Source organism: Zootermopsis nevadensis, unplaced genomic scaffold, assembly GCF_977971745.1.
Source record: "Zootermopsis nevadensis isolate Lab colony 2312 unplaced genomic scaffold, Znev_1.0 Znev_ptg000007l, whole genome shotgun sequence".
NCBI classification, from domain to species: domain Eukaryota; kingdom Metazoa; phylum Arthropoda; class Insecta; order Blattodea; family Termopsidae; genus Zootermopsis; species Zootermopsis nevadensis.
Genome location: NW_028259139.1, coordinates 2,581,692 through 2,602,714, shown reverse-complemented (window position 1 = coordinate 2,602,714; position 21,023 = coordinate 2,581,692). Strand labels below are relative to the sequence as shown.

Below are 21,023 nucleotides of genomic sequence, written 5' to 3'. Positions count from 1 at the left end.
ATTTCATTGTAAGCAGATTCAGATAGTCTGTTACAGGTCTGGAAAAGACATAAGTAACTGAGGAGTTGAGTTTACTTATCTGTATGCATTTCCAATGTTCCTTTCATCTCCTAGTAGGCAGAGCATCTCATTTAGAGGCACATAAAACTTTTTTTCTGTTTGGAACAAGATTAGAAAGATGCAATCCATACCAGAATACACAATTTCCACGTGCGTTCTTTGCAAATTTTCATTCTGAATGCTCCTAGCTTAAATATAAAAGTATAGTAAATTACATTATGCAGCTGTTAGTCACCAAACAAGCTTGCTGGTGGAAGGTGCATTAATGGAACTTTGTCCAGACTCAGAAAAGTCTGGCTCAGGGAGCAGGGCATGATGACAAGACTCTGGACACTTGCTAACCATCAGCAAGTGTACAAACCAAATTATGTTTCTGCACGTCCTAGGCAACTGGCAAGCTTCTTTGGCTTCTGCAGCACTAACAAGAATGTCCTGTCCAATAATGATCTTTACATTACTCCCAACATGAGTATTTATACCGCTCGTCTTAGGTGTTGGCCAAAGGAGTACTATATTGCACCCATATTCCTTGTGTCACTGTCAATACTGTATTATTGGTTAATCAACATGGTTAAAACCATGGCTTCATATTCATGAGGTCCTACATTCAAATCTTGGCCCATATATCACAATATCCCTCAGTTCATTCAGACAAATGCCAGTTGTTTTGTTCCATATTCTTTCCAGTTCCTTTTCAAAATGATCATCCTATTATTTGATGCTTCATAGGATGAGCTACTGACATAATTAAATAAATCACAAGTAAACACAAAAGTTAATTATTCAAATGTGATGTGTACTAATTGTTAGTTTTTATTTTATTGATTTTGTTCTTGCAACAGACTAAACTTCCTTTAAAGGAGTCCTGCCAAACATCTAGCAGTTTGAATAACTGACATTCTCTAGCAGGGAACGCTCTTTACTGACAGTAATATAGCATAGTCTTTGAGAAGCCGACAGTTTACCAGCCACCAGTCCCTATTCTCTGCCATTTGAATCCAATATACACCCACATTGATTTTCTTAGATTTATTTTAATATTAACCTCCCACATACGTCCTGGTCTTCCCAGTGTTCGTTTTCCTTCAGTCTTGCCAACCAAAATTGTACAATTTTCATCTCCCTCCATGGGCGCTCCATTCCAATCGTCCGAGGAGCTGAATGTGCGTTGAAGAAGAAGAGGAATTTTTATTGATTTGCCTCTGACGATCCTTACTTGGACTAGAATTCGATCGAGTTCTTACGTCTCACTGTCTCTTTCCCACATTGCGTTGGCTGAACAGAAATCATTTCGTATTTTATCCCTATTACAATACCCATTCCGAGATGCAATGGCCTATAATCTGTGATCGTAAGCGTGGTATAAACAAGAAATTCCACCGTAAGCTTCTGTGGAGGATTCGGTTGGATAAACTATGAATTCATCGGTTCAATTTTATCGTGAGTCTGTGCTCGCTTGTTTTGGTTATATGAATCCGAGGTTGTGTCTTTCATTGGAAATGCTTAGTTTGAAGTGCGATACATGTAGGTTATCTATATACGTTAGAACAACCTAGCAATTTGATTGCTTTGGTGTGAATGTACAGGCGGGCAACGGATCGTCTGCTGCGGATTGCTTCGATATGCATGACAACACGGCATTACAACCCATAAAACACATTGAGATTTGTCGTCTGTCACTATGAGCTACGAAGAATGTTGCTTTTTGGACATTTTCAGCCTTCGCACCTACGTAGCTAAATTTGAATTAATTTCTGTGATTGGTTGATATTGTTTTGTAAATATAGTATACCACGGTTAGGAAAGCCATTTGTCGTATTTTTTTATAGATAGGAAGAAAATGTGGTTCGTGGTGGAATTCACTGTTAAGCAGTTCATAAAGTGATTATTGCAAACGCAAAACAAGGATTACATGTTTTGGTCTAAGACAGTCGGTCCTTTTAACTGTATGTGCATTTGGGCATGTCTCTTTCATAAAAGAGTTCGTTAGAAATTTCAATTTACTTTTATAAAAATGGATGTTATTGAAGCAGTGAAGGACCTGAAGTTAGACACATTGGATTGTGATTACATAGAGTCCGTGTGGACCCAGGAGTTTATGGGTGATGCAAAATTGCCAGATGTGTATAAGAAGAACTGTAACAGAGATTACATAGAAGTTATTAATGATATTATTGCAGCAGTTGATAGCTGGCAAGCCAGCGATCAGCTTGTGGTGAATACAGATACCGTGGACACTGAAGAATTCCAGGATAAAAGTTGGAAGCAGCTTACTGATTTGAAATTGCTTTGCAAGGCCCTGTTGTCTGTTTTGTGGAGTTTCATTAGAGATGGTGAGCGAAACAAATGTGATGAAGTTTCAAGGATCCTTTCTCTGAAAGCAGCTACCTTGTATTTGAAACTTCTGACAGTTTCTGGAAGCAGAGTTTACCATGCATTTCATCCTTGCTTGTGCTTAAAATCAGTAAACGTTTTAAAATTAGGAATTCTGGCTACTTCCAAACGAAAGAAAACATCAATCAATCATGGTGTAGATACAACAAGAGAAGAAATGTTTACAAATGGCATGAGTAAAATACAGTTGAGTGTACAAGAAATAGCTAATCTAGCAAATGAACTTAGTGTGGTAATGCAGGCATTGCAGTTATTTGTAACAAAGTTCTCTTTGGAAACACAGCAAGAGTTACTGGAAGACATCATTGAAAGACTTGCTGAAACAACAAGATTGGAAGTGAATTCATCCAACTTAATGACAAATGTAGTGAACAGATCAGATGTTGATGTATGTTTGTCAACTCTCTCATGCAGTGCATATGAATGCCTGAAGTTGTTGTGTTCTTCGCAGCATGGCGATGTAGAAGATATTGTCATTATTGTTATGAAATACCTTCTCCCCAGTGTGCTTTTAGCTGATCATGATTTGTCATTTCGTGAACAGTGCACACTAAGAGAACATGCTGTGCATTTTATCAAGTACCTGCATTTTACTTTGAAGGAGGTAACACATAGAGGTGTAACAATATTAATCCATCATGTGTTTACAAGAATTGGTGAAAAAGCAGAAATTCGTCAAAAAGGAAAAGAAACTATAGTTGACATAATGAAAATTTTATCCTACAAACAATACACAGAGCTTGTGAGATGGTTGTTAGATTGTGCTCATAGTGATAAAGCATCATATAGACTTCTTGCAGTGGAAGTGATTGCGCAGCTTTTATATGAAGAACCACACATCCCTTCTTATGCCAGCATTGCTTTGGGTTATGATTCACAGGATAATAGCAGTGCTGACAACAGTCCAGGTTTGGCATTTAGTGCCAGGATTGGTGATACCTTACATAGGTTCATGTTGGCCGTGATATTTGCTCGATGTCGTGATTCATCGGGAATTGTCAGGGCAAAAGCATTGTCACTTCTTGTACAGTGTATGAAAACTGATAACATGACGGTGTGCAGTTTAATGAATGAGATATTTGTACTGAATCAGCAAGACAATGAAAATGAGAAAGGATTCCTGAATTACAAACAGATAATTGCAGCATTAAAAAGGAAAAGTGACATGAATCCACTTCCAGATGCAAAAGTGATAATTGACGAATTTAAAAACCTAGCATGTGATCATAAAGTTAATGTGAGGAAGGCAGCGTTGCAGGTTTTGGAAGGCATCGTGAAATTGAAGAGAAGCTGGCTAACAGTGAGCATTCTGAAGGTCAGTTTCATTTGAGAGGTATCATAAACCTTCATAAATTGTAAGATTTTTGTTAATCCTCTTCTGGATAATGGTATACAGATTTAAGATAATTGATATTTTAATGACTTTGACAGCTGAAGTATGTCTTTGCAGTATTCTGATCAGTGTGCATACCTCTTTTGAGGATCTTATGGAAGGACAGGTTAGTGGATATTTTACATAACTTTTATGTCAACAGTTTATATGACTTGAAGGTTTCATGGCATCAAAACTAATTAAAATGTTGGGCCATGAGCCACATCAATTGGTGAAAATAAAATGATTTAGGAACAGTCTTTTTACTCCATCATCTGAATTCTGGTGTGGCTGGATACTCTGAAGGTTCTTTGAATATACCTGCCTACCATTAGCTCATGTGGCTGGACCAGTGTATGTGTAAACATGCATGCATATGTGTGTGTGTATGCGCACACTTGCTCATATGCTTGTACATGTGTGTGCACGCACGTGCTCCTGCATGCAGAGGTGTTTGGGCATGTTTGTTATGGATAATTTCACTTCTTAATTTTCTTTAATTATAGATTTACAGTCTTCCCAAACCTGCTTACTGTCTTTGCTTATACTGTACAAGTTACCCATCTTTTTTTAGGTGTGCCATATTTTCATATTTCCAAGGGAGTTGAGTTTCTTCTACTAATTTGTTAGTCCTAATAAGTGAGTCCTTAAGAAACTCAGTATTATAGTTGTTTGGAGGAATTAATGGGACAGTCAATATAAATTAACTCATTATAGATGTTGGGGACTAGTTGCCGAGATCCTGCAGTTTCAGTTCGCAAGGAGATGGTCCATATCCTTTCTGACTTGCTGCAGCAATATCCTGATGATAAAGAACTTGCTAAAATTTGGGCAAAATGTGTTGTACCTCTTGTCTTGGATCAAGAAGGCAAAATTCAGGAGTGTGTCCTAAAGGTAAGTACGTACTTCGGGATAGAAAATGTTTGTCTGGCTTTTTTGTGACTGCTTTTACTAACATATTTCCTCTTATTGTATGCTGTATTATATTTCCGTGTCTGGCAATGCCCAATGCACATTCTGATGTTAGTGAGTGTAGTAACTCTACACAGTTTATACTCAAACCTGATTCGGCTGCCATCTTGCAGTGAATCAGGAGGTTTGGGTGAGAAATGGCTGCTGAAGTTTTGCTGACGAAATATCTTGTATCATGCTCGTAAGGTTCTTTTACATGCCATAAATCTACGACATGGGACCTTTGGCTTTACTTCCCCTCCGAATGAAGTCGTGCTTTGGATTTTTATCACCTTTAAAAATCCATCGACCTTGGCCGGGTTTGAACCTGCAAACCCTGGGGTCCAGTGGCAAGCACGCTAACCACTAGTCCACCGAGGGCAACATTATTGTATGCTGGATAGTGCAAAATGGTGATCAGTTTATTAATTAATTAATTTTTGAATTGTGCATTTGGTAGCTCAGATTATAAAGTGTCAAATGATGCTATGATTTATGAATAAATGAATGAATGATTGAAAGATAACGGAAGGAAGCAGTCAGCCATATTTAAGGTACTATGCTGATGTTTACTTGGTGGATTTAAGAGAAATGACAAAGAATCTCTGGGTTGAGGTATCAACTATGAAGCAGGTGTGCTAACCACTTGGCTGTGACATTTGATGCAAAGCTGGATGTTCACACCTTATCACCTGTGTTCAGCAGCTTATTTAATATATTTGTGGGTATCCTCCATATCTGGAGAGTGTTTCCTTCATCTGCACCGTGAGAAAGTGTAATTTCATGGTAATGAGTGATCCACCATCATAATCATAGTGAAAGTATAATACTGTAGAAACAATGTTTCCAGGTTATGAGGCTGTTGATTGTGGATAACTTGACAAAGTACAGCCAGCAGCAGGATGACATATGGTATGTCTTACCGTGGACGCTGCTGGCTAATATTGTGCACTTTGATCTTCAATTCTGCTTCATGAAGGCTTGTGAGGTGTGGGTGAAGCAAAAGGAAATTAGGTAAGTATGTGTTGTAATAGAAAATAAGTTTATATGGGAGCAAAGATAAAGAGTACAGCAGTCTACTTTAATTGGCATTGGAAATTAACACAACATAAGATCAAACTACTGTACAGGTGCAGCATGTCAGACGTATTAGCACAAGAAAACTTAGGAAAGGGCATTACATGAATCAGTAATACAACAATTCTGAGTTCGTCTTTTATGAGAGTACATTACTTGGATATGAACTAAGGCTTGTATAGGTAGGTACACACTCCACCTTCCATTGACAGTACCAGCATGGTTGCCACATCGAGATTGATGGCAATGCCATTTATTGAAGAGCCCAGAAATTTTGTGTTGTGATAACCAGCTCCTTTGTAGAAGCCAAACATTCAGTGTTATGACCAAAGCTCACTTTGCAACTCTGTCCGGAGTCTGACCACTCGTTCCTTATTCTCACAACCCTTTCTCTAGGGCCTGTCCTCCCCTCTCTTGGTATTCCAAATGCGCCTTTTATAATATTCCTTTTTTTAAAGTAGAATTGAAAATAACAGCATTTTATTTTAGTGATACTAATGGAACTGTTGCACATTGGCATGTGAAAATTGGTCTGAAGATCATAAAAATTCCTACAAAAAAAAAATTGTGTAGTATTTTTGTGTGCTGAAAATTACAATTATTGCACAACATGCATATGTAAGAATATGTTCAGAACATTGCTTGTAATGTAAATCTATACGAGGAGGAATTATGGACAATAGTAGGTAACTAGGTTGTGTAGTTAAAATTTGTTATAGCTTGTCTATGCAGGTGAAAGAATTGAAAGAAATTAAACTCACTAGTTTTGTCCAGAACTTTTTAAAGCTTCATTGTTATAATTGTTTTAACACTAAGAATAATTCTGTTACTAAAGTCAGTCACAGTTATACTTGCCTATTGAAATTACCTTTCTTCTTTTTTGTGTGTGATTTTTATAGAAATGGTTTGGTAAAAGATTTATGCACTCATGTGGGTACTGAAAACAACATTCCAGCATGGATTGTTCTTTACTGCTTGTCTACACAAATGGATTTCAAGAATCCAATGTTTGCTATAGAGTATTATCGACAAACTGTTGTATCAAGTGAGGTAAGTACGGACAAAAAATTGGTTATGTGCGTCTCTTGAGAAAATTTGAGGCTGAGATCAGAAAATATAACAGTTTAGTCTCATTTCTTAATTTATGTATATATTGGAAGTGTAACAATAGAAATTATGGTGGTTAAATAATGATGTCTTTAATCTGTGAAACAGTGAATATACAGTATATAAAATTTGAGGTTTTCACAGCGGTGACTATGAAGATTTCTGGGTTGTTGCGCCGTGTAGTCTGGTCGATGTTAACCAACGTTTCAGAGGTCATACTGCATCCATCGTCAGGACGATGAATATGCCAATAGGGTGTGTGGGGCTATTTTATAGGTGCATATTCATCGCCCTGATGACGGAGGCAGTATGACCTCTGAAACGTTGGTTAACATCGACCAGACTACACAGCGCAACAACACAGAAGACAGAAATCTTCAGTGAATCTACATTTTATGATCAGAAATAAGAGGAGTCCTGAAAGAGTGGTAAAGATTTTTCATGGACTTAATAGTATTAAGATGTGTGGCTTACAAGGAGTACTGTGAACAGGTAAAGTTGTGCAGAAATTAAACATCATTCTCACTCAAAAGTCTGTGTTGTGTGTTGGTATAATTGATATTTTAAATTAAATATAGTGACTAAGGCATCACTTAACTCTTTGGAAGTAAGAAATAAAGCTATCCCACTATACGCTTGGGGGGAGAGGAGGTATAGCTCCTACTCATTCTTATCCTCTGCACTAGATGGGGTTGAGTGGTCAGTGTCATGTCTCGGCTACACTTTACCTTCCGGGAAAGGATCCTGGTACCCATTGGATAGGAGGCTGGGTGGGCCTCAGAGCCAGTCTGGACACAGAGGCTAGAGGGGATCGAACCCTGGTCGTCCAGTCCATAGCCAGTCACTATACTGACTGAGCTATCCTGGCTCTAACTCTTCGGAAGGAAAAATATTTTTCTGTATTTCCTTTATTTGAATTTTAGATCCAGAATCAAATTTTTATAAATCATATCATTGCTAGAGTAGTGTCTAGACCTAGTCATTAAGAAGGTGGTAGTTGTGAGTAGTAATCCAAATCCAAAGTGGCGTGCATGCTGGATACAGATCAATCTGATTGATCTGATTTTTTTTACCATCTCTGTGATTGACCTTGACACTATAAAGTCCTTGTAGCCATAACGAATGCCAATGTCTGTGATTTTATGTGTAATTTAAAAATTATCATATTTACAATTTAAAGTGACTTCTGTATACCAGGCATCAGTGTCCTTGCTGGTAATAGTCCTGGAAGTGTTGCTGTCCTGTTGTGGTTATCTTCCTCATCGTGTGCAGAGGGATTTGCTGAATGAGCTGATAAATAGTCTGTGTAACTTCAGTGTACAGAGGGAACTGATCCGTCTGAATGTGCAGATTTCTGTTGCGCTTACACATTATTTGGCAGAGTCAAAGAAAGAAGCAAAGAAGAAAGTTAAGTCATGGACTGGTGAGCTCTTGCAGGTGAGATGCGGTATATTGTCCCTTTCAAAAGAGAATGCATCTCTTGTTATTTATTCCAAAACTGTTATATATAAACTAAATTTCAGTTTAGAGATTTGTGCTCAAAATATCTAAGTTTGAGGCTGTATTGGTACATTAGGTTTTATTTTACATTATGAGTAAATTTAATTATGTAACTTCTCAAAAGTTATTCATGAGAAGTTGGTGCATGAAATATACATAAGACTAGGTCAGATAATGAGAAAAATAGGTTGATTTGTAGGGGGATACACACACAGTGGATTCTGGTTAATTGGGACACATCAGGACTGGAACAATTTGGCCCAGCAGCTGCCCCAATTATGCAAAGTTCTACATAAAGAGTTAAAAAGGTTTGTTCTTTAAGATTTGTTCCAGCTGCCCCGATTAATCAAAGGCCAAATTAACCGGAATATACTGTATTCTTAGATTAAATTTAATGTTAATAAAAATGGACTTTCCTCAAGCAACATCTGTATTTAATTTAATTGTTAACTACTATTTTTCACTGAAATTTGAATAATTCCATAACAGTAATGAAACATTGAAAAAGTAACACAATTGAAGTACATTTCTCACTCTTGTTATGCATTGAAGTTTAATGGCGAAATACACACCAGCAAGAAATATTAATTTTTCAGAGGTCTCAGATGTACCTAGAGGATACATTTCAGTCTGATTCCACAAAGAAATGTGACAGAGATCAGTTTCTTTGCCATCTGCACACTATAGGAGAAGCTGCAATGCATAACCCAAGACGAGTCAGTGAGAAAACATTTCAGCTACTTCAGCACTTCCTTTGCAGATCAGAAGCAAATGGTAAGAACAAATTTCTGCTCATGTACAACATTTCTTTAAAGGAGTAATTTTTTTCTTAAACCATAAAAATATGGAAATATCACAAACATTTTAACATTTTTTTCCCTTTGATTTTCACAAGTTTGTGGTGTATTGTTCTGGCAGAAATCAACCATAAAATAATGTGACTCATCTCCAGGTTTGCATTTTCTTGCTTTGCAAGATTTAACATCTGGACAAAATAATGTGATCAGAAATTCATGTCATGAACCACATAATGGTGTGTTCAGTGTCTTAACTCTTCAAAGCTGAAGCTTGTATAATATTTAAGAATCCAGTCTTTGCTTCAAAGAAAACACTGCACTTCACCATTACAAAGATCAGTTTATCAGTGCTCTTTAAGGAAATTAACCCTCTTGTTTTATTGAGGTTACGTTGTAATTGTCTTTTCCTGTGGCTTGGTCTTCAAAACCTCATCTGTTGAATGATCTTATACCACAAGAAGGTTGAGAATAATGTTTGAGTGTATGTTTCTACAACCATTTGACCGTAAAAGAAAAGAAGAAATACTAGCAAAATTATAAATTTTTCTGACAGATAATCTTAGATAATGCAACTAGAGAAATTGAAATGGTTTTAATTCTGATAGGGACTCTAGGTGGACACAGATATTGGAAAGCTGAGTCTCAACTAGAAGATGGCAAGTTTTAAATTCAATTCATATAGCTGTTCGAGATAAATTCTTCATAGAAAGAGATATAAATGTTGCAGACACACAGACATATAGGTACCGAACTGTGTTTTTTCTTAGCAAAAAATCAGAACTGCATGGGGTATCAGATATAATTATATATAGAATGTCCAGTAAATGTATTGTCAGAAAGTATATAGCACTGTTCTGTTCTCAGAACTGAACAAGAAAGCAATAATGTATATGGGTCCTAAAGGACTTGGTTATCGAGATATGAAATGGTTTTAGTTCATACAGTCTGTCATAAAGAAAGAGGAAACAAGTATGATTGTAACAAAAACACTTTATTTAATGGAGAGTAGTCACAAGTACATTAACTGTTTGACTGCAAGCTTCATCATGCTGCAGCTATTTCAGGTTATAAGCTCTTCAGTATATCTGACATGTTTCTCATACTGCATACTATACGTGAGGGCTGAGATGTTCTGGTGGAATGCAAACTGACTTTGGTTAGGCCACCAACACATGGGAGTCTAGGAGGACCTAATATGTTTTTAAGCTAATAATGTAGAATGCTGTGCTATATACTAGTTCTAGTGGCCAACTACTTAGCATTTCTATCTCTGTGAATATGCCTGCCCCACAGATGACCACTTGGATTCATATTTAAGGTTAGCAGTTACCAGTTACATAGTTAAAGCTACACAAAAAAGGGGGGGTGGAATTAGATGCAGTGCAAGTCACCTTCTAACGATTAAACGTGTGTTTCCATGTGTTTCATAGCCGATTGTGTGAGTACAATCTTATAATTTTTTTATTTGAAAATATGTTTCAATTTTTAAATTCTGACATTAGTAAAATTTTATATGTAAGTTGGTATAATGTCTGTCATAAAAGTTAGAATTTGAGCTGCAGGTTGCACTTTGACCTATGAAATATGTATTTTTATACATTCTTATTACCTGCTAAGAAAATAAATATTACATTAAAGATAGTGAACCACATAGTTCTGAAAAATTTTGAAGTAGTTGTTTTCTTGTAAAGTGTACCTTGTCATGCTATACGTGATCCCATGGCACTTTCCATGTGTTCACCTTTGTGTGATAAACTTTAATTTTGAATGTGCCCCATAGGTCTAAATCCAAAGGATTAGGATCTGTGAGCAAGGTAGCCACTGTACTGGATCATTACATCCTCCCCAATGATTCTGAGATGTGGATTTCCTGTAGCATTAGTAAACTGTGGAGGCACCTCCATCATGCAAAAATGATATACTCTTCTGGTTGCAAGTGGTATACTCTCCAAGATAGTGTGTAGAGCTTGTTATCAAATACAGTGGTAGTATGTAAGAGCTGTGGACCAAAGTTCATCTGCAGTACCACACCAGACATTTGTTGAAAACTGATGCTGAAAATGTACGTCTTATTGAATGAGTGTTTTCCTCTGACTGTCTGGCAATTCTGACAATTCACAATTCCATGCCTGGTGAGACAAGATTTATTCATGGAAAGAATCCTTGAAATTAAGTTTGGATTACCTTCTTTTCATGTTACAAGCCACTGGGTAAATGCTAGATGCTTCAGTAGATCAAATGGTCGCAAGTCCTGCGCTTGTTACGTGTGAAAATGACTGTCTTCTGGGTTGTAGCCACATGTGGTCTGGTACGAGTTTACCGACATTTCAGAGATCCTTGCTGCCTCTGTCATCACCCTGCCTTCATACTCACTGTTGTGAGAACCTCAAGGCCTATGTTGTTGTATGTGGTATGGATAAGTAATTGGTTCTATAAACACTGACACTCCTCATGCTACTGTGTAGGTGTTGCTCAACATGGTTTGTAATTTATCTTTATTCTGGTAGTTTTGGCAGTATTAGTTCTGAGCACAAAAGTAGTCACATGTAGTAACTGGCATCAAATCCTGCTGTTATTGATTGCAGTAAGACATTCTCTGACTGGTTTTTGACATCAGATCCTGCTTTCTAATTTGTTCAAATAAGAAGTCTTATGTTTGATGCTTAATTTAGGTACTTAAGATGAAGCATCAAGTATGTTGATAGGGGTGAGACCAGTTGTCTTAACAACTAAGCCGCTTAGGCATCATACGCGTTTATTTTCGGCATAGAATAATGCTATATATTTTTAACATGCAATTACAGGACATCATGTATTTATACAGGTTTGAGGAACATAACTGTAGATCCAGTTGCCAAAGCTCTTGCAGTTGTCACTGTGGGAAAATTGTGTGTGCTGAACCAGACGTGGGCAAAGCAGGCAGCAAGACCACTTGTGAAGCTGCTTAAATTCTCACAAGATATGTCCACAATAATGAATATCATATTTGTGCTTAGAGATCTGTGTGTACGGTGAGTCGCAGTTAGCAGACATGAATTATATAATAAGATAACTAGTAAGTACTTAAAAATACAGCAGAGCAGTGACAATAACAAATCAAAATTACATTTGAAGAGGAACTGAAAGCAAATTGAATTTGGAGTGTGTGTGTGTGTTACCATTTAGTTCGGAACCTTTTGCCTTCCTCACTAGTATCTATAAATGTAAAGATTTAGATGTACAAACAAATCATTTTAGATATTTCTTTGTATGGGCATGAATGTGGTCTCTTATCCTAAAAATGTTTGAGAACAGGGTATTGAGGAGAATATTTGAATCTAAGAGAGAGAATGCTGGATAAAACTGCATAGTGAAGAGCATCATAAATTTTACTCTGTATCAGATATAATTTGGTTGTCAAAGAAGGATGTTGGGTGATGTGTGGTTGGAGTAAGAACTTGGTCAGAATATCCGTAGAGAAGAGACATGTTAAGAAATCCTAGCATATATGTGAAGGTAATATTGAAATTAATCTTAAAGAAATTTGATTAGATTCACAGTGACAGAAACTGTGTATAAAATTCCAGTATTTATTAGACCAAATTACCGTGTTTGATATCCACCATTTTGTATTTCGACATGCAACTGCCCTTAGGAGATTGAGATTACAATGTTTTTCCATTTGTGATGGGAAACACTTCATAATTTATTCTTGAATAATTCAAACTCACATAATTTCCATCAAGATAAAAATTCAATGTCAGTTAGAGAATACATAGGATGTTTGAAGACTGATACTGAAAGGGTTAACATAAGACATGTGAGTCTAAGAATGTTGAACTGGTGTCACAGTACATGAAACAGACATTGAAGGAACTTCCATAAAATAGTACCAAATATGTAATTATGTTTTAGAGTCTGCATCCTGAGTTTTTCCTCTCTCATATCCATTTATGGTCTTTTGGCTATACTGATCCCTGAGCACATAGCAGTTTGAAGAAATCCATAGGTCATGCTCAACGTTTTATACAGGTTAAACTTTCTAAAGGAAAGTTGTGTCACATATAACTTTCTTGAATTCTTGTTTTGTGATGTGACAGGTATGGATCTATGATGGAACCTTATCTGCCGAGCCTGTGGTTATATCTAAAGGATGTGACTGCAGAGGTACGATTTACCGCATTGAGATGCCTTGTGGAGCTCCTGCAGGGCAACTACATCAAGTTTCGTGGTGCACTGTTTTTCCATCTCTTAAGCATGCTGTGTGACACTGATGAGAATGTGGTTGAATTTACTACCAATTTCCTGCGAGACTGCCTTGTGGCAAGAAACGAGAACATAATGTATGAACACTTCATTGATGCTGTGTTTCACTATAATGGTTATCAAGTAAGTGTATGCATCATATTTATTAATTGACTGTTCATTTGGTTTATTAATTCATTGCCACATCAAGAGGAGTAGGACATTATTTTAATATACTGCTGCTGTATTGACTGTGATAGTATATAATGTTGCATTGAGTATTTTGATGTGAATTGAATTAATTGGTTTCATTCACCAGATAAATATTGACTTGAATATCATGGCAAGTTTATTCATGTTAGAATGTTTTTCTTAAATTCCAGAATGAAAGTTATTTTCAATTGCCACCAATACATGGCAGGTAATAAATATTAAGTAGTCGTAGAACATATATTTTCTCATGAGATTTTCGACCGGTGTATGGGACCGGTGCCAACCCAGCATCATGAGGAAATTTTGGAGCTAGAATGGGTAGCGTAATCCGGTCATGAAAACTAGCAATGGCTGGGGGTTCGTCGTGCTGACCACACGTTACCCTATATCTGGTTGGATGATCGTTCACCTCTGCTTAGGCATGTGAACGTGAGGCCAACAGCCAGCTAGTCAGCTTTGGCTCTCAGAGGGCTGTTACGCCACGGATTATTATTAGAACATATATAATATAAAAGTGCTATATGTTAAAAGTCAATATTTTTTACTGTTGCAAGGATCATGAAGTGTATGGCAAATGTTCATTGTCAAGAGAAGAACAGATGAATTTTCTAATGAAAGGAGACGAGTTGAGGGAGAGCAGGAAGCTGCTTTATGGGTTTATGTTGGATAACATGGACGATGAACATCGTATGCTGACTAGAAACAACCTTGTGATGAAAGTGCTTGGTAAGTGTGAACACTGTGCTGGCATTTGAGATGTACAATGTCAGTTCCTGATTTAAAATATTGTGACTTCACAGCTCATTCTGCAGCCAACACTGTCAGTTTCAAATGCCTGGTGAAAACTTTTCCAACTTGTCTGTAACACAATGCCTAATTATTTATAGCAGTTGACCACCCTGATGGTAGCGACTTTCCAAGAGTTTCTTGGAGAATGTGCTCTGGAATATCTGTAGACATATTTTGAGGGCTTGCTTCAAAGTTTTCATTTGCTTTGTTCTGTTCAGCTACCATGTGGATTTGCTGCTTTTCTGTAGACATGCTTTATACTTGTTGAAAGCTTTTACACATTTTCTCTGGTCTTCCTGGATATAGAATTCCACCTGTTTTGTTAATATTTGTTGTCGTATTGTCCATACATCCTACACCTTGTTCTCCCAAGTGGTATTTTCTTCTCTGATTTTCTGACTAAAATTTTGTTTGCTTTCTCATCTGTCCCATGCATGCCTCATGCTCAACACAGCTTATCCTCCTTGATTTGATCACCATAATAATGTTTGGACAAGAGTAGAAATTACGAAGTTCCTCATTACAGAATTTTCCCAAACCATCTGTTACTGCCTCTCTGTTAAGTTAAAGTATTGTACTTAAAATTATTCATTGTCAGGACTTTTTCCGTCGCCTGTTCTTTAAAACCACCATGTTTCGGAGGCTGGTTCTGTCTCCGAAACGTTGTGGTTTTAAAGAACAGACGATGGAAAAAGTCCTGAATGAATAATTTTAAGTGTAAACTACCGTCATCAAAACCCTTTAGAATTTAATTAAAGTGTTGTCCTCAACACCTTGTTGTCATGCACTCTCAACATGGTTTTCTGTTTGGGAGAGATATCAGCTCTCACAAAATGACAGCTAAATTTATAGTTTTGCATGTTACCTTTACATTTTTAGGTAGGAGACAAAAAAAATTCCAAACTGAATGGTAACAAGCATTCCCGAAATATAATTTATTTGTAGTTTCTTTGTATATGTAATTTGTTATTGTTGTCCCCAAATTTCGTAGCTTATTTTTTAAGAATTTCTTTAACTGACTTATAGAATTTGCTGATTGCCATAGAATGTTTTACCTGCAGAGGCTGTTTCAGAGGGACAGGTAAGCCTGAATGAAGATGGTGAGAATGTGGTCTTGGATGCTATACACATACTAAATAGCAAGCAGATCCATCTGAGTGCAGTCTATCAGGAATGTGAAGATGACCCTGCAGCTGACAACATAGATAAAGTAACAAATATCTTGGTGAAGGCTAGAAATAAAGCAATTGCAGAGGTTGGTATGAACCTTGTTTCTGCTTTTGACTAGATTGTGCATATTTTCAGGATGTAAGATTAGCATCCTATAGCTCACACTCTTAGGGTAGATTACCTGTGTATGAGTTGCGCACACACACTGTGCTAGGATGTGATTTAGTGTCACAAAACTTGTAATATATAATTATATTTGAAACCTTGAATATTCTAATCATCACACTGTTCTTACCATCAATCTGTTAAGGGTATATATATTCATTACTGACAGTTTATTCATAGAGACTGTCTTTGTAGGATTTGAGGTTCACATGGCGGTGAGTCTGAAGATGGCTGTCTTCTGGGTTGTTACGCCATGTAGTCTGCTAGAAGTTTACCAACGTTTCAGAGGGCCTTGCTGCCTCCATCATCAGGGTGATAAGTGATTGTCAGTAAACTTCTACCAGACTGTACGCTGCAACATCCCAGAAGACAGCCATCTTGAGGTTGTCTTTGTTGTAGTTTTCTTATCAAAATAATGTTTTTTCTGAAAATATTTAAGATTTATTATAGTTTGCAGTTAACATTTCCTACTTTGCTTGCATGTGCTACAGTGTGTGAAGAACAACATGATTGAGAATGTTGTACCAGTCATCATTCATCTCAAGGCAGTTCTCCAGGAAAAGAACTCACGTCTCTTGCCCCATCTCATGCTGTATGTGAGGGACATGATGAAGGAGTACAAGAATGAGGTAAGCTCTCCTTTAATATAAAATTAATGATGGGTTAAGATTTGAAGGCATCTGTTGGGTATGAACATTGGTTTCTTGTGTTTTTTTATTTGTTTTAACATTTGTACACTTCTTAGGAAAGGCAGTGTAGAAGTTAATGTTTGTGATTTCAATACATTCTGATCATGTTTCTGAAAAAAGTAAGTGTGGAGAAGGCATTTTAGGTTTCTTTGTATCATATCATGAATAATATTTTTCTTGGTAGCATCATAATATACTATATTTTCTTGAATGTTTTGCACCATCGAATAAGTTGTGCATCCCATGTTTTAAGAAATAAACATTAAACAAGACTGAATTTATTGATGTGATATTCTTTCTTAATTACATTGTATGTCTGTAGTAAACTGACTTAATATATCCACCTGCTGGTAATTCTGCTCTATCCTCTCTCCTTTTCAGTTTGTATAGGTCGCCTTAGTATTGCTTTTGCAGTTTAGTGCTTTTAAAAGAGCCTTGCTGTGCAGATGAGGGTAGGGTAGGGCATTTAAGTGTTTAGACTCCATAAATGCATTATTTTAATAAAATAGTTGGTAAATAAAACAATTCTGAAATTTCACACTCCCGCATAGCTCTTAGGGTAGAAGAATCTTATATCTTGTAATGATGTGGGAAGCCTTGACGTTGGAGTACAAAACACTCTGACTCAGAAAAGACTTACAGGCTGTGGTGATATGAAGTACTTCTAGGAGCATATAATTTGGGTTTACAGTTGAGCACAGACCTCCATTTATGTATCAAGCAGAAGTGCTTTGCTTTCATTACATTATGGGTTGCCTTCAAGAAAAGTTTATGAAGCTGGTAAACTTTTCTTTACTCATGACTATTAAATATTTTCAGCATATGGTGGTCAAGAGAGTCAGTATGGCTTACTGAGGCTAGCATCTGTGATATATAATTACACATATATCCTATTACATGTAACCTCTGTCGTTATGTAACTTCCTATCTCTGATATTTCATAATTTTACTTTTTCTTGAAAATTTATTTTCATTTCTTGTCAGTATTTATGCCTTTGTATTGCTTCAGGTTAAACAAATTTTTGCAGAAGATGGACAGATGGCAATAGAAATCTTACATGACATTGGAGAACTGGGAAAAAAAGAAAAGCAGTGTGAAAATATGCAAAGAAGGCAAGAAAATGTTTCATCCATGATTTTGGAGCATATTCCTTCCAGAACTAGTGCTTTGCTTCAGAGCTTCTCTCCATGGGTATGGGCGAGTCTTGGTCCTGAAATCAGCAGGTGTTACAGAGCTGGTGGAGACAAGGTAGTTGTGCAATATGCACGTGCCAAGTTACAGCACATCAGGAACCTGGCCCAGCAGAGGCGTGGTCATAACAGAAAAAGTAGTCAGTCAGGTGTAGACAGTGAGGATTTTATTCGAGAACCAAAACAAGAAGGTACAAGTGAAGATACTGATGATGAAGCCACAGAACTTGAGTTTGGTATGGATGAGACTTTGATGGAAGAAGATTATGGGACTAGGGACACTGTGGAAGAAAGAATTGAAGGTAGGGAGAATGTAGATGTAGAATTGGGGACGAGAAAGATTGCAGGAGAAGCCGTTGAAGAAAGGGAGGCTGTAGTTGCAGAATGTAGATTGAGGGAGACTATTGAGAAAGAATTTGAACTTGGAGAGTCTATAGGAGGAATTAAAAACAAGGAGGCTATGGAAGGAGAATTTGGTATGAGAGAAACTTCAGAAGTGGAAAATGAGATGGGGGAAACTTTAGCAGAAACAAATGAGATCGTAGAATCTTTGGATTTGGATAATGAGATGAGGGAGGTGGAGAATGATGAGATGACAGAGACGGGAAAGAAAGATGAGATGAGAGGGGTTTTTCAGGAAGGTTTGAAGAATCTGAATATGCATGTTAAAAGAAATTTACGCCAGAATGTAAATAAGCAGGGTGTGGATTCTGAAACCCCAAGTACAAGTACAGGTAATATTACCCCAAAGACAAGAGGAGATGTCAAAACTCCTGGTGAGATAAATACTACAACATTCTTATCTAATATTTGTGCTGGTCACAATGAAACTCTGTGCTTTAGACCGCAGGAAAACAGATGAGAAAGGAAAGCTCACTTATCAGAGCAAGAGCCCGCAAAACCACAGAGATGGAACTTGAACACCAAGTACTTTGTACATGCAGTACACTTCTGTAGTGAAGATGTGACATCTGGACTCGATTTGCTGCTTCCTAGTCAAGGATGTTTTCTATGTGAACAAGGGATTTGGTGTCCATCTTTCACCTCTGTGCTTCTGTGAGCCCTTTCTCTGATAGGTGTCATTTTCTTATTTATTTGTTGTATATTCATTTATCTTCTGAGATCATTTTACTTTTAATTAAAACATTTTAAAGTATCATAAAATATGAAAGAATAAGAGAACTGAGGCTGTGCATGCACAAAACCTACTGCAGTGTACGTGATGTTTTCAGCTACCATATACCAACTGCTGATGTTCTGTTATGCTATGTATTACTGCATTCATTTATCCACAGTTCAGTGTCCACAAAATATAATTCAGGATATCCAAATATTTGGACATTGTATGTGTGAGAGAGAAATGTTACTACATATAGAGATTCTAGTTAGTATATTTCTGTCATTGTTCTGTTACCATGAAACCACATAGAATATAAGTACATGTACTATTTGTAACAATTGATTTGGATGCTAGTAATATATGAATGCCATGCCAGAACTATTGGACATAATTTCTGGTCTCATTTAATGGTTTTCCTTTTTGTACAGCATCACTAAATGATAGATTTTAAAATGTAACTTATTCCTGAATTGTTTTTAATATGATTTATTTACAATAAATTACAAAAATCTACAGGAGCAATTATTAACAGCTTAATGAAGACAGAAGGTGTTATTTGTAATTTCAGCTCAGTGATGAACTTCATTCTGTTTATTATAGTGACTCAAGGCTGGGGATTATGTAAAGTATTTGGGTCTTCCAGAACCTGGGATAATATTTTGCATGAGAAAAGGCATGTAAAATTTTGGATTACTTTGTTTTAGTTTTGAGTTTGGAATTTTATTCTTCAGATCTCTTCATGTCCTAGATCACTGTTTTCAAAAACATTTTTATCGAAGGAATCCTTTGGGCCTGAGAATAAACACACAGAACCCTAATTCAAAATTAAAACTCAAAGTTACAAAAATTATATAAGACATGCCATTTTTTTTTTGTAGTGTTTGGAATTTTTATAGGAATATTTCTGTTTTGTTTTAGAAAATTCACAGAATGGTAGTGAGTATTATTCTCTTGGTAAGTGCAGAATCCATTATTCCAGTATGTTTGTTTTTGTAAAATTGTTTCCAAAATCTGATTTGGTACATTCATTTCGTGGTAAAAGGAGTAAGCTTCTACCTTTGCTTTTTGTGCCAGAAAGAAAACCAAGGAAATTTAATTGTTTCAGTGTAGTATTGGAAGAAATGTAAACATATTCCTGTGATCTTTTGCTTGAAGTCTGTTTTAAGTTCTGTTTATTCTGGGTTGTAGTGTCGTATAGTCCGGTAGAGGTCTATCAGAAATTGACTTCCAAAATTTGCATGAATGGTATATTTGCTAGCTTGAACAAATGAATTAAAGCCAATAAACTCATTTAATTTTGACAAAACATTTAATGAAATATTTTATTACAATAAATACAAAAACAATTAGAGGTAGAAAGAACTAAGTTTCTTGGCCTACAAATTGACAGTAACTTACATTGGAAAACACATAGTCAATACATTATTCCAAAATTATGTTGAGTGTTGTGTAGCATTTTTTGTGAGGATTCACATTACTCATAAAAATAGAAAGTTTAAAATTAGTCTATTTTGCTGGTTTCCATTTGATCAAGTCATTTGGAATTATTTTCTGGTGAAACTCTGTAGACAGCAAAAAAAAAAGCATTTTACATTAAAAATAAAATCTTAAGAATAATGGGAGGTACTAAAAGCAGTCTCATGTATGGAACATTTTAAGAGATTTAATATTCTTCCACTACCCAATGAATTCTTACTCATTATCATCATTTGTAGTGGACAATGTAGAAAAATTTCAAACAAACTCAGATATCCACAATATAAGTACAAGGTACAGATATAACCAAATACTATTCTCAATAAATATAAAAAGAGCTTTCTGTACTGGAATTATGTTATTCGGTAAACTTTCCCCCCATTATAAAAAGCCTGAATCTCTATATAGTTCCAGCCAGCACTAAAAGAATACCTCATATCACACTCCTACTCCATAGAAGAATTTACCTCAACAATTCTAAGCTATTATAAACAGATGTAAGCAATAGTGGTGATGCATTTTTGTGTAATTATTTCTGTGTATGATTTGAGGTTTTCACGGCGGTGAGTCAGAAGATGTTTGTCTTCTGGATTGTTGCGCCGTGTATTCTAGTAAAAGTTTACTGGAGGCAGCAAGGACCTCTGGAACGTCTGTAAATATCTACCAGCATACACGGCGCAACAACCCAGAAGATAGCCATCTTCGTAATTATTTCTGCTGTAGTACTG

General features: G+C 36.4%; 1 protein-coding gene across 1 annotated transcript; it reads left to right on the top strand.

Moving 5' to 3' along the window:
• Positions 1–1,215: 1,215 nt before the first annotated feature.
• Cap-D3 (Chromosome associated protein D3) lies at positions 1,216–19,332 on the top strand. The gene is made up of 12 exons (XM_022069630.2): positions 1,216–3,769; positions 4,544–4,720; positions 5,628–5,791; positions 6,754–6,904; positions 8,159–8,398; positions 9,058–9,235; positions 12,083–12,269; positions 13,338–13,626; positions 14,250–14,421; positions 15,546–15,739; positions 16,311–16,448; positions 17,518–19,332. Exons 1-12 carry the CDS (start codon positions 2,075–2,077, stop codon positions 18,559–18,561), a joined length of 4,629 nt encoding a protein of 1,542 aa, XP_021925322.2. The 5' UTR covers positions 1,216–2,074; the 3' UTR covers positions 18,562–19,332.
• Positions 19,333–21,023: the final 1,691 nt, after the last annotated feature.

Excerpts from the sequence above, each read along its gene's own strand:
- Cap-D3 (XM_022069630.2), top strand. The coding sequence starts at position 2,075 with ATGGATGTTATTGAAGCAGTGAAGGACCTGAAGTTAGACACATTGGAT. Across the intron at positions 8,399-9,057 it reads GGACTGGTGAGCTCTTGCAG|AGGTCTCAGATGTACCTAGA; the intron begins GTGAGATGCGGT and ends TTAATTTTTCAG. Across the intron at positions 9,236-12,082 it reads TTGCAGATCAGAAGCAAATG|GTTTGAGGAACATAACTGTA; the intron begins GTAAGAACAAAT and ends GTATTTATACAG.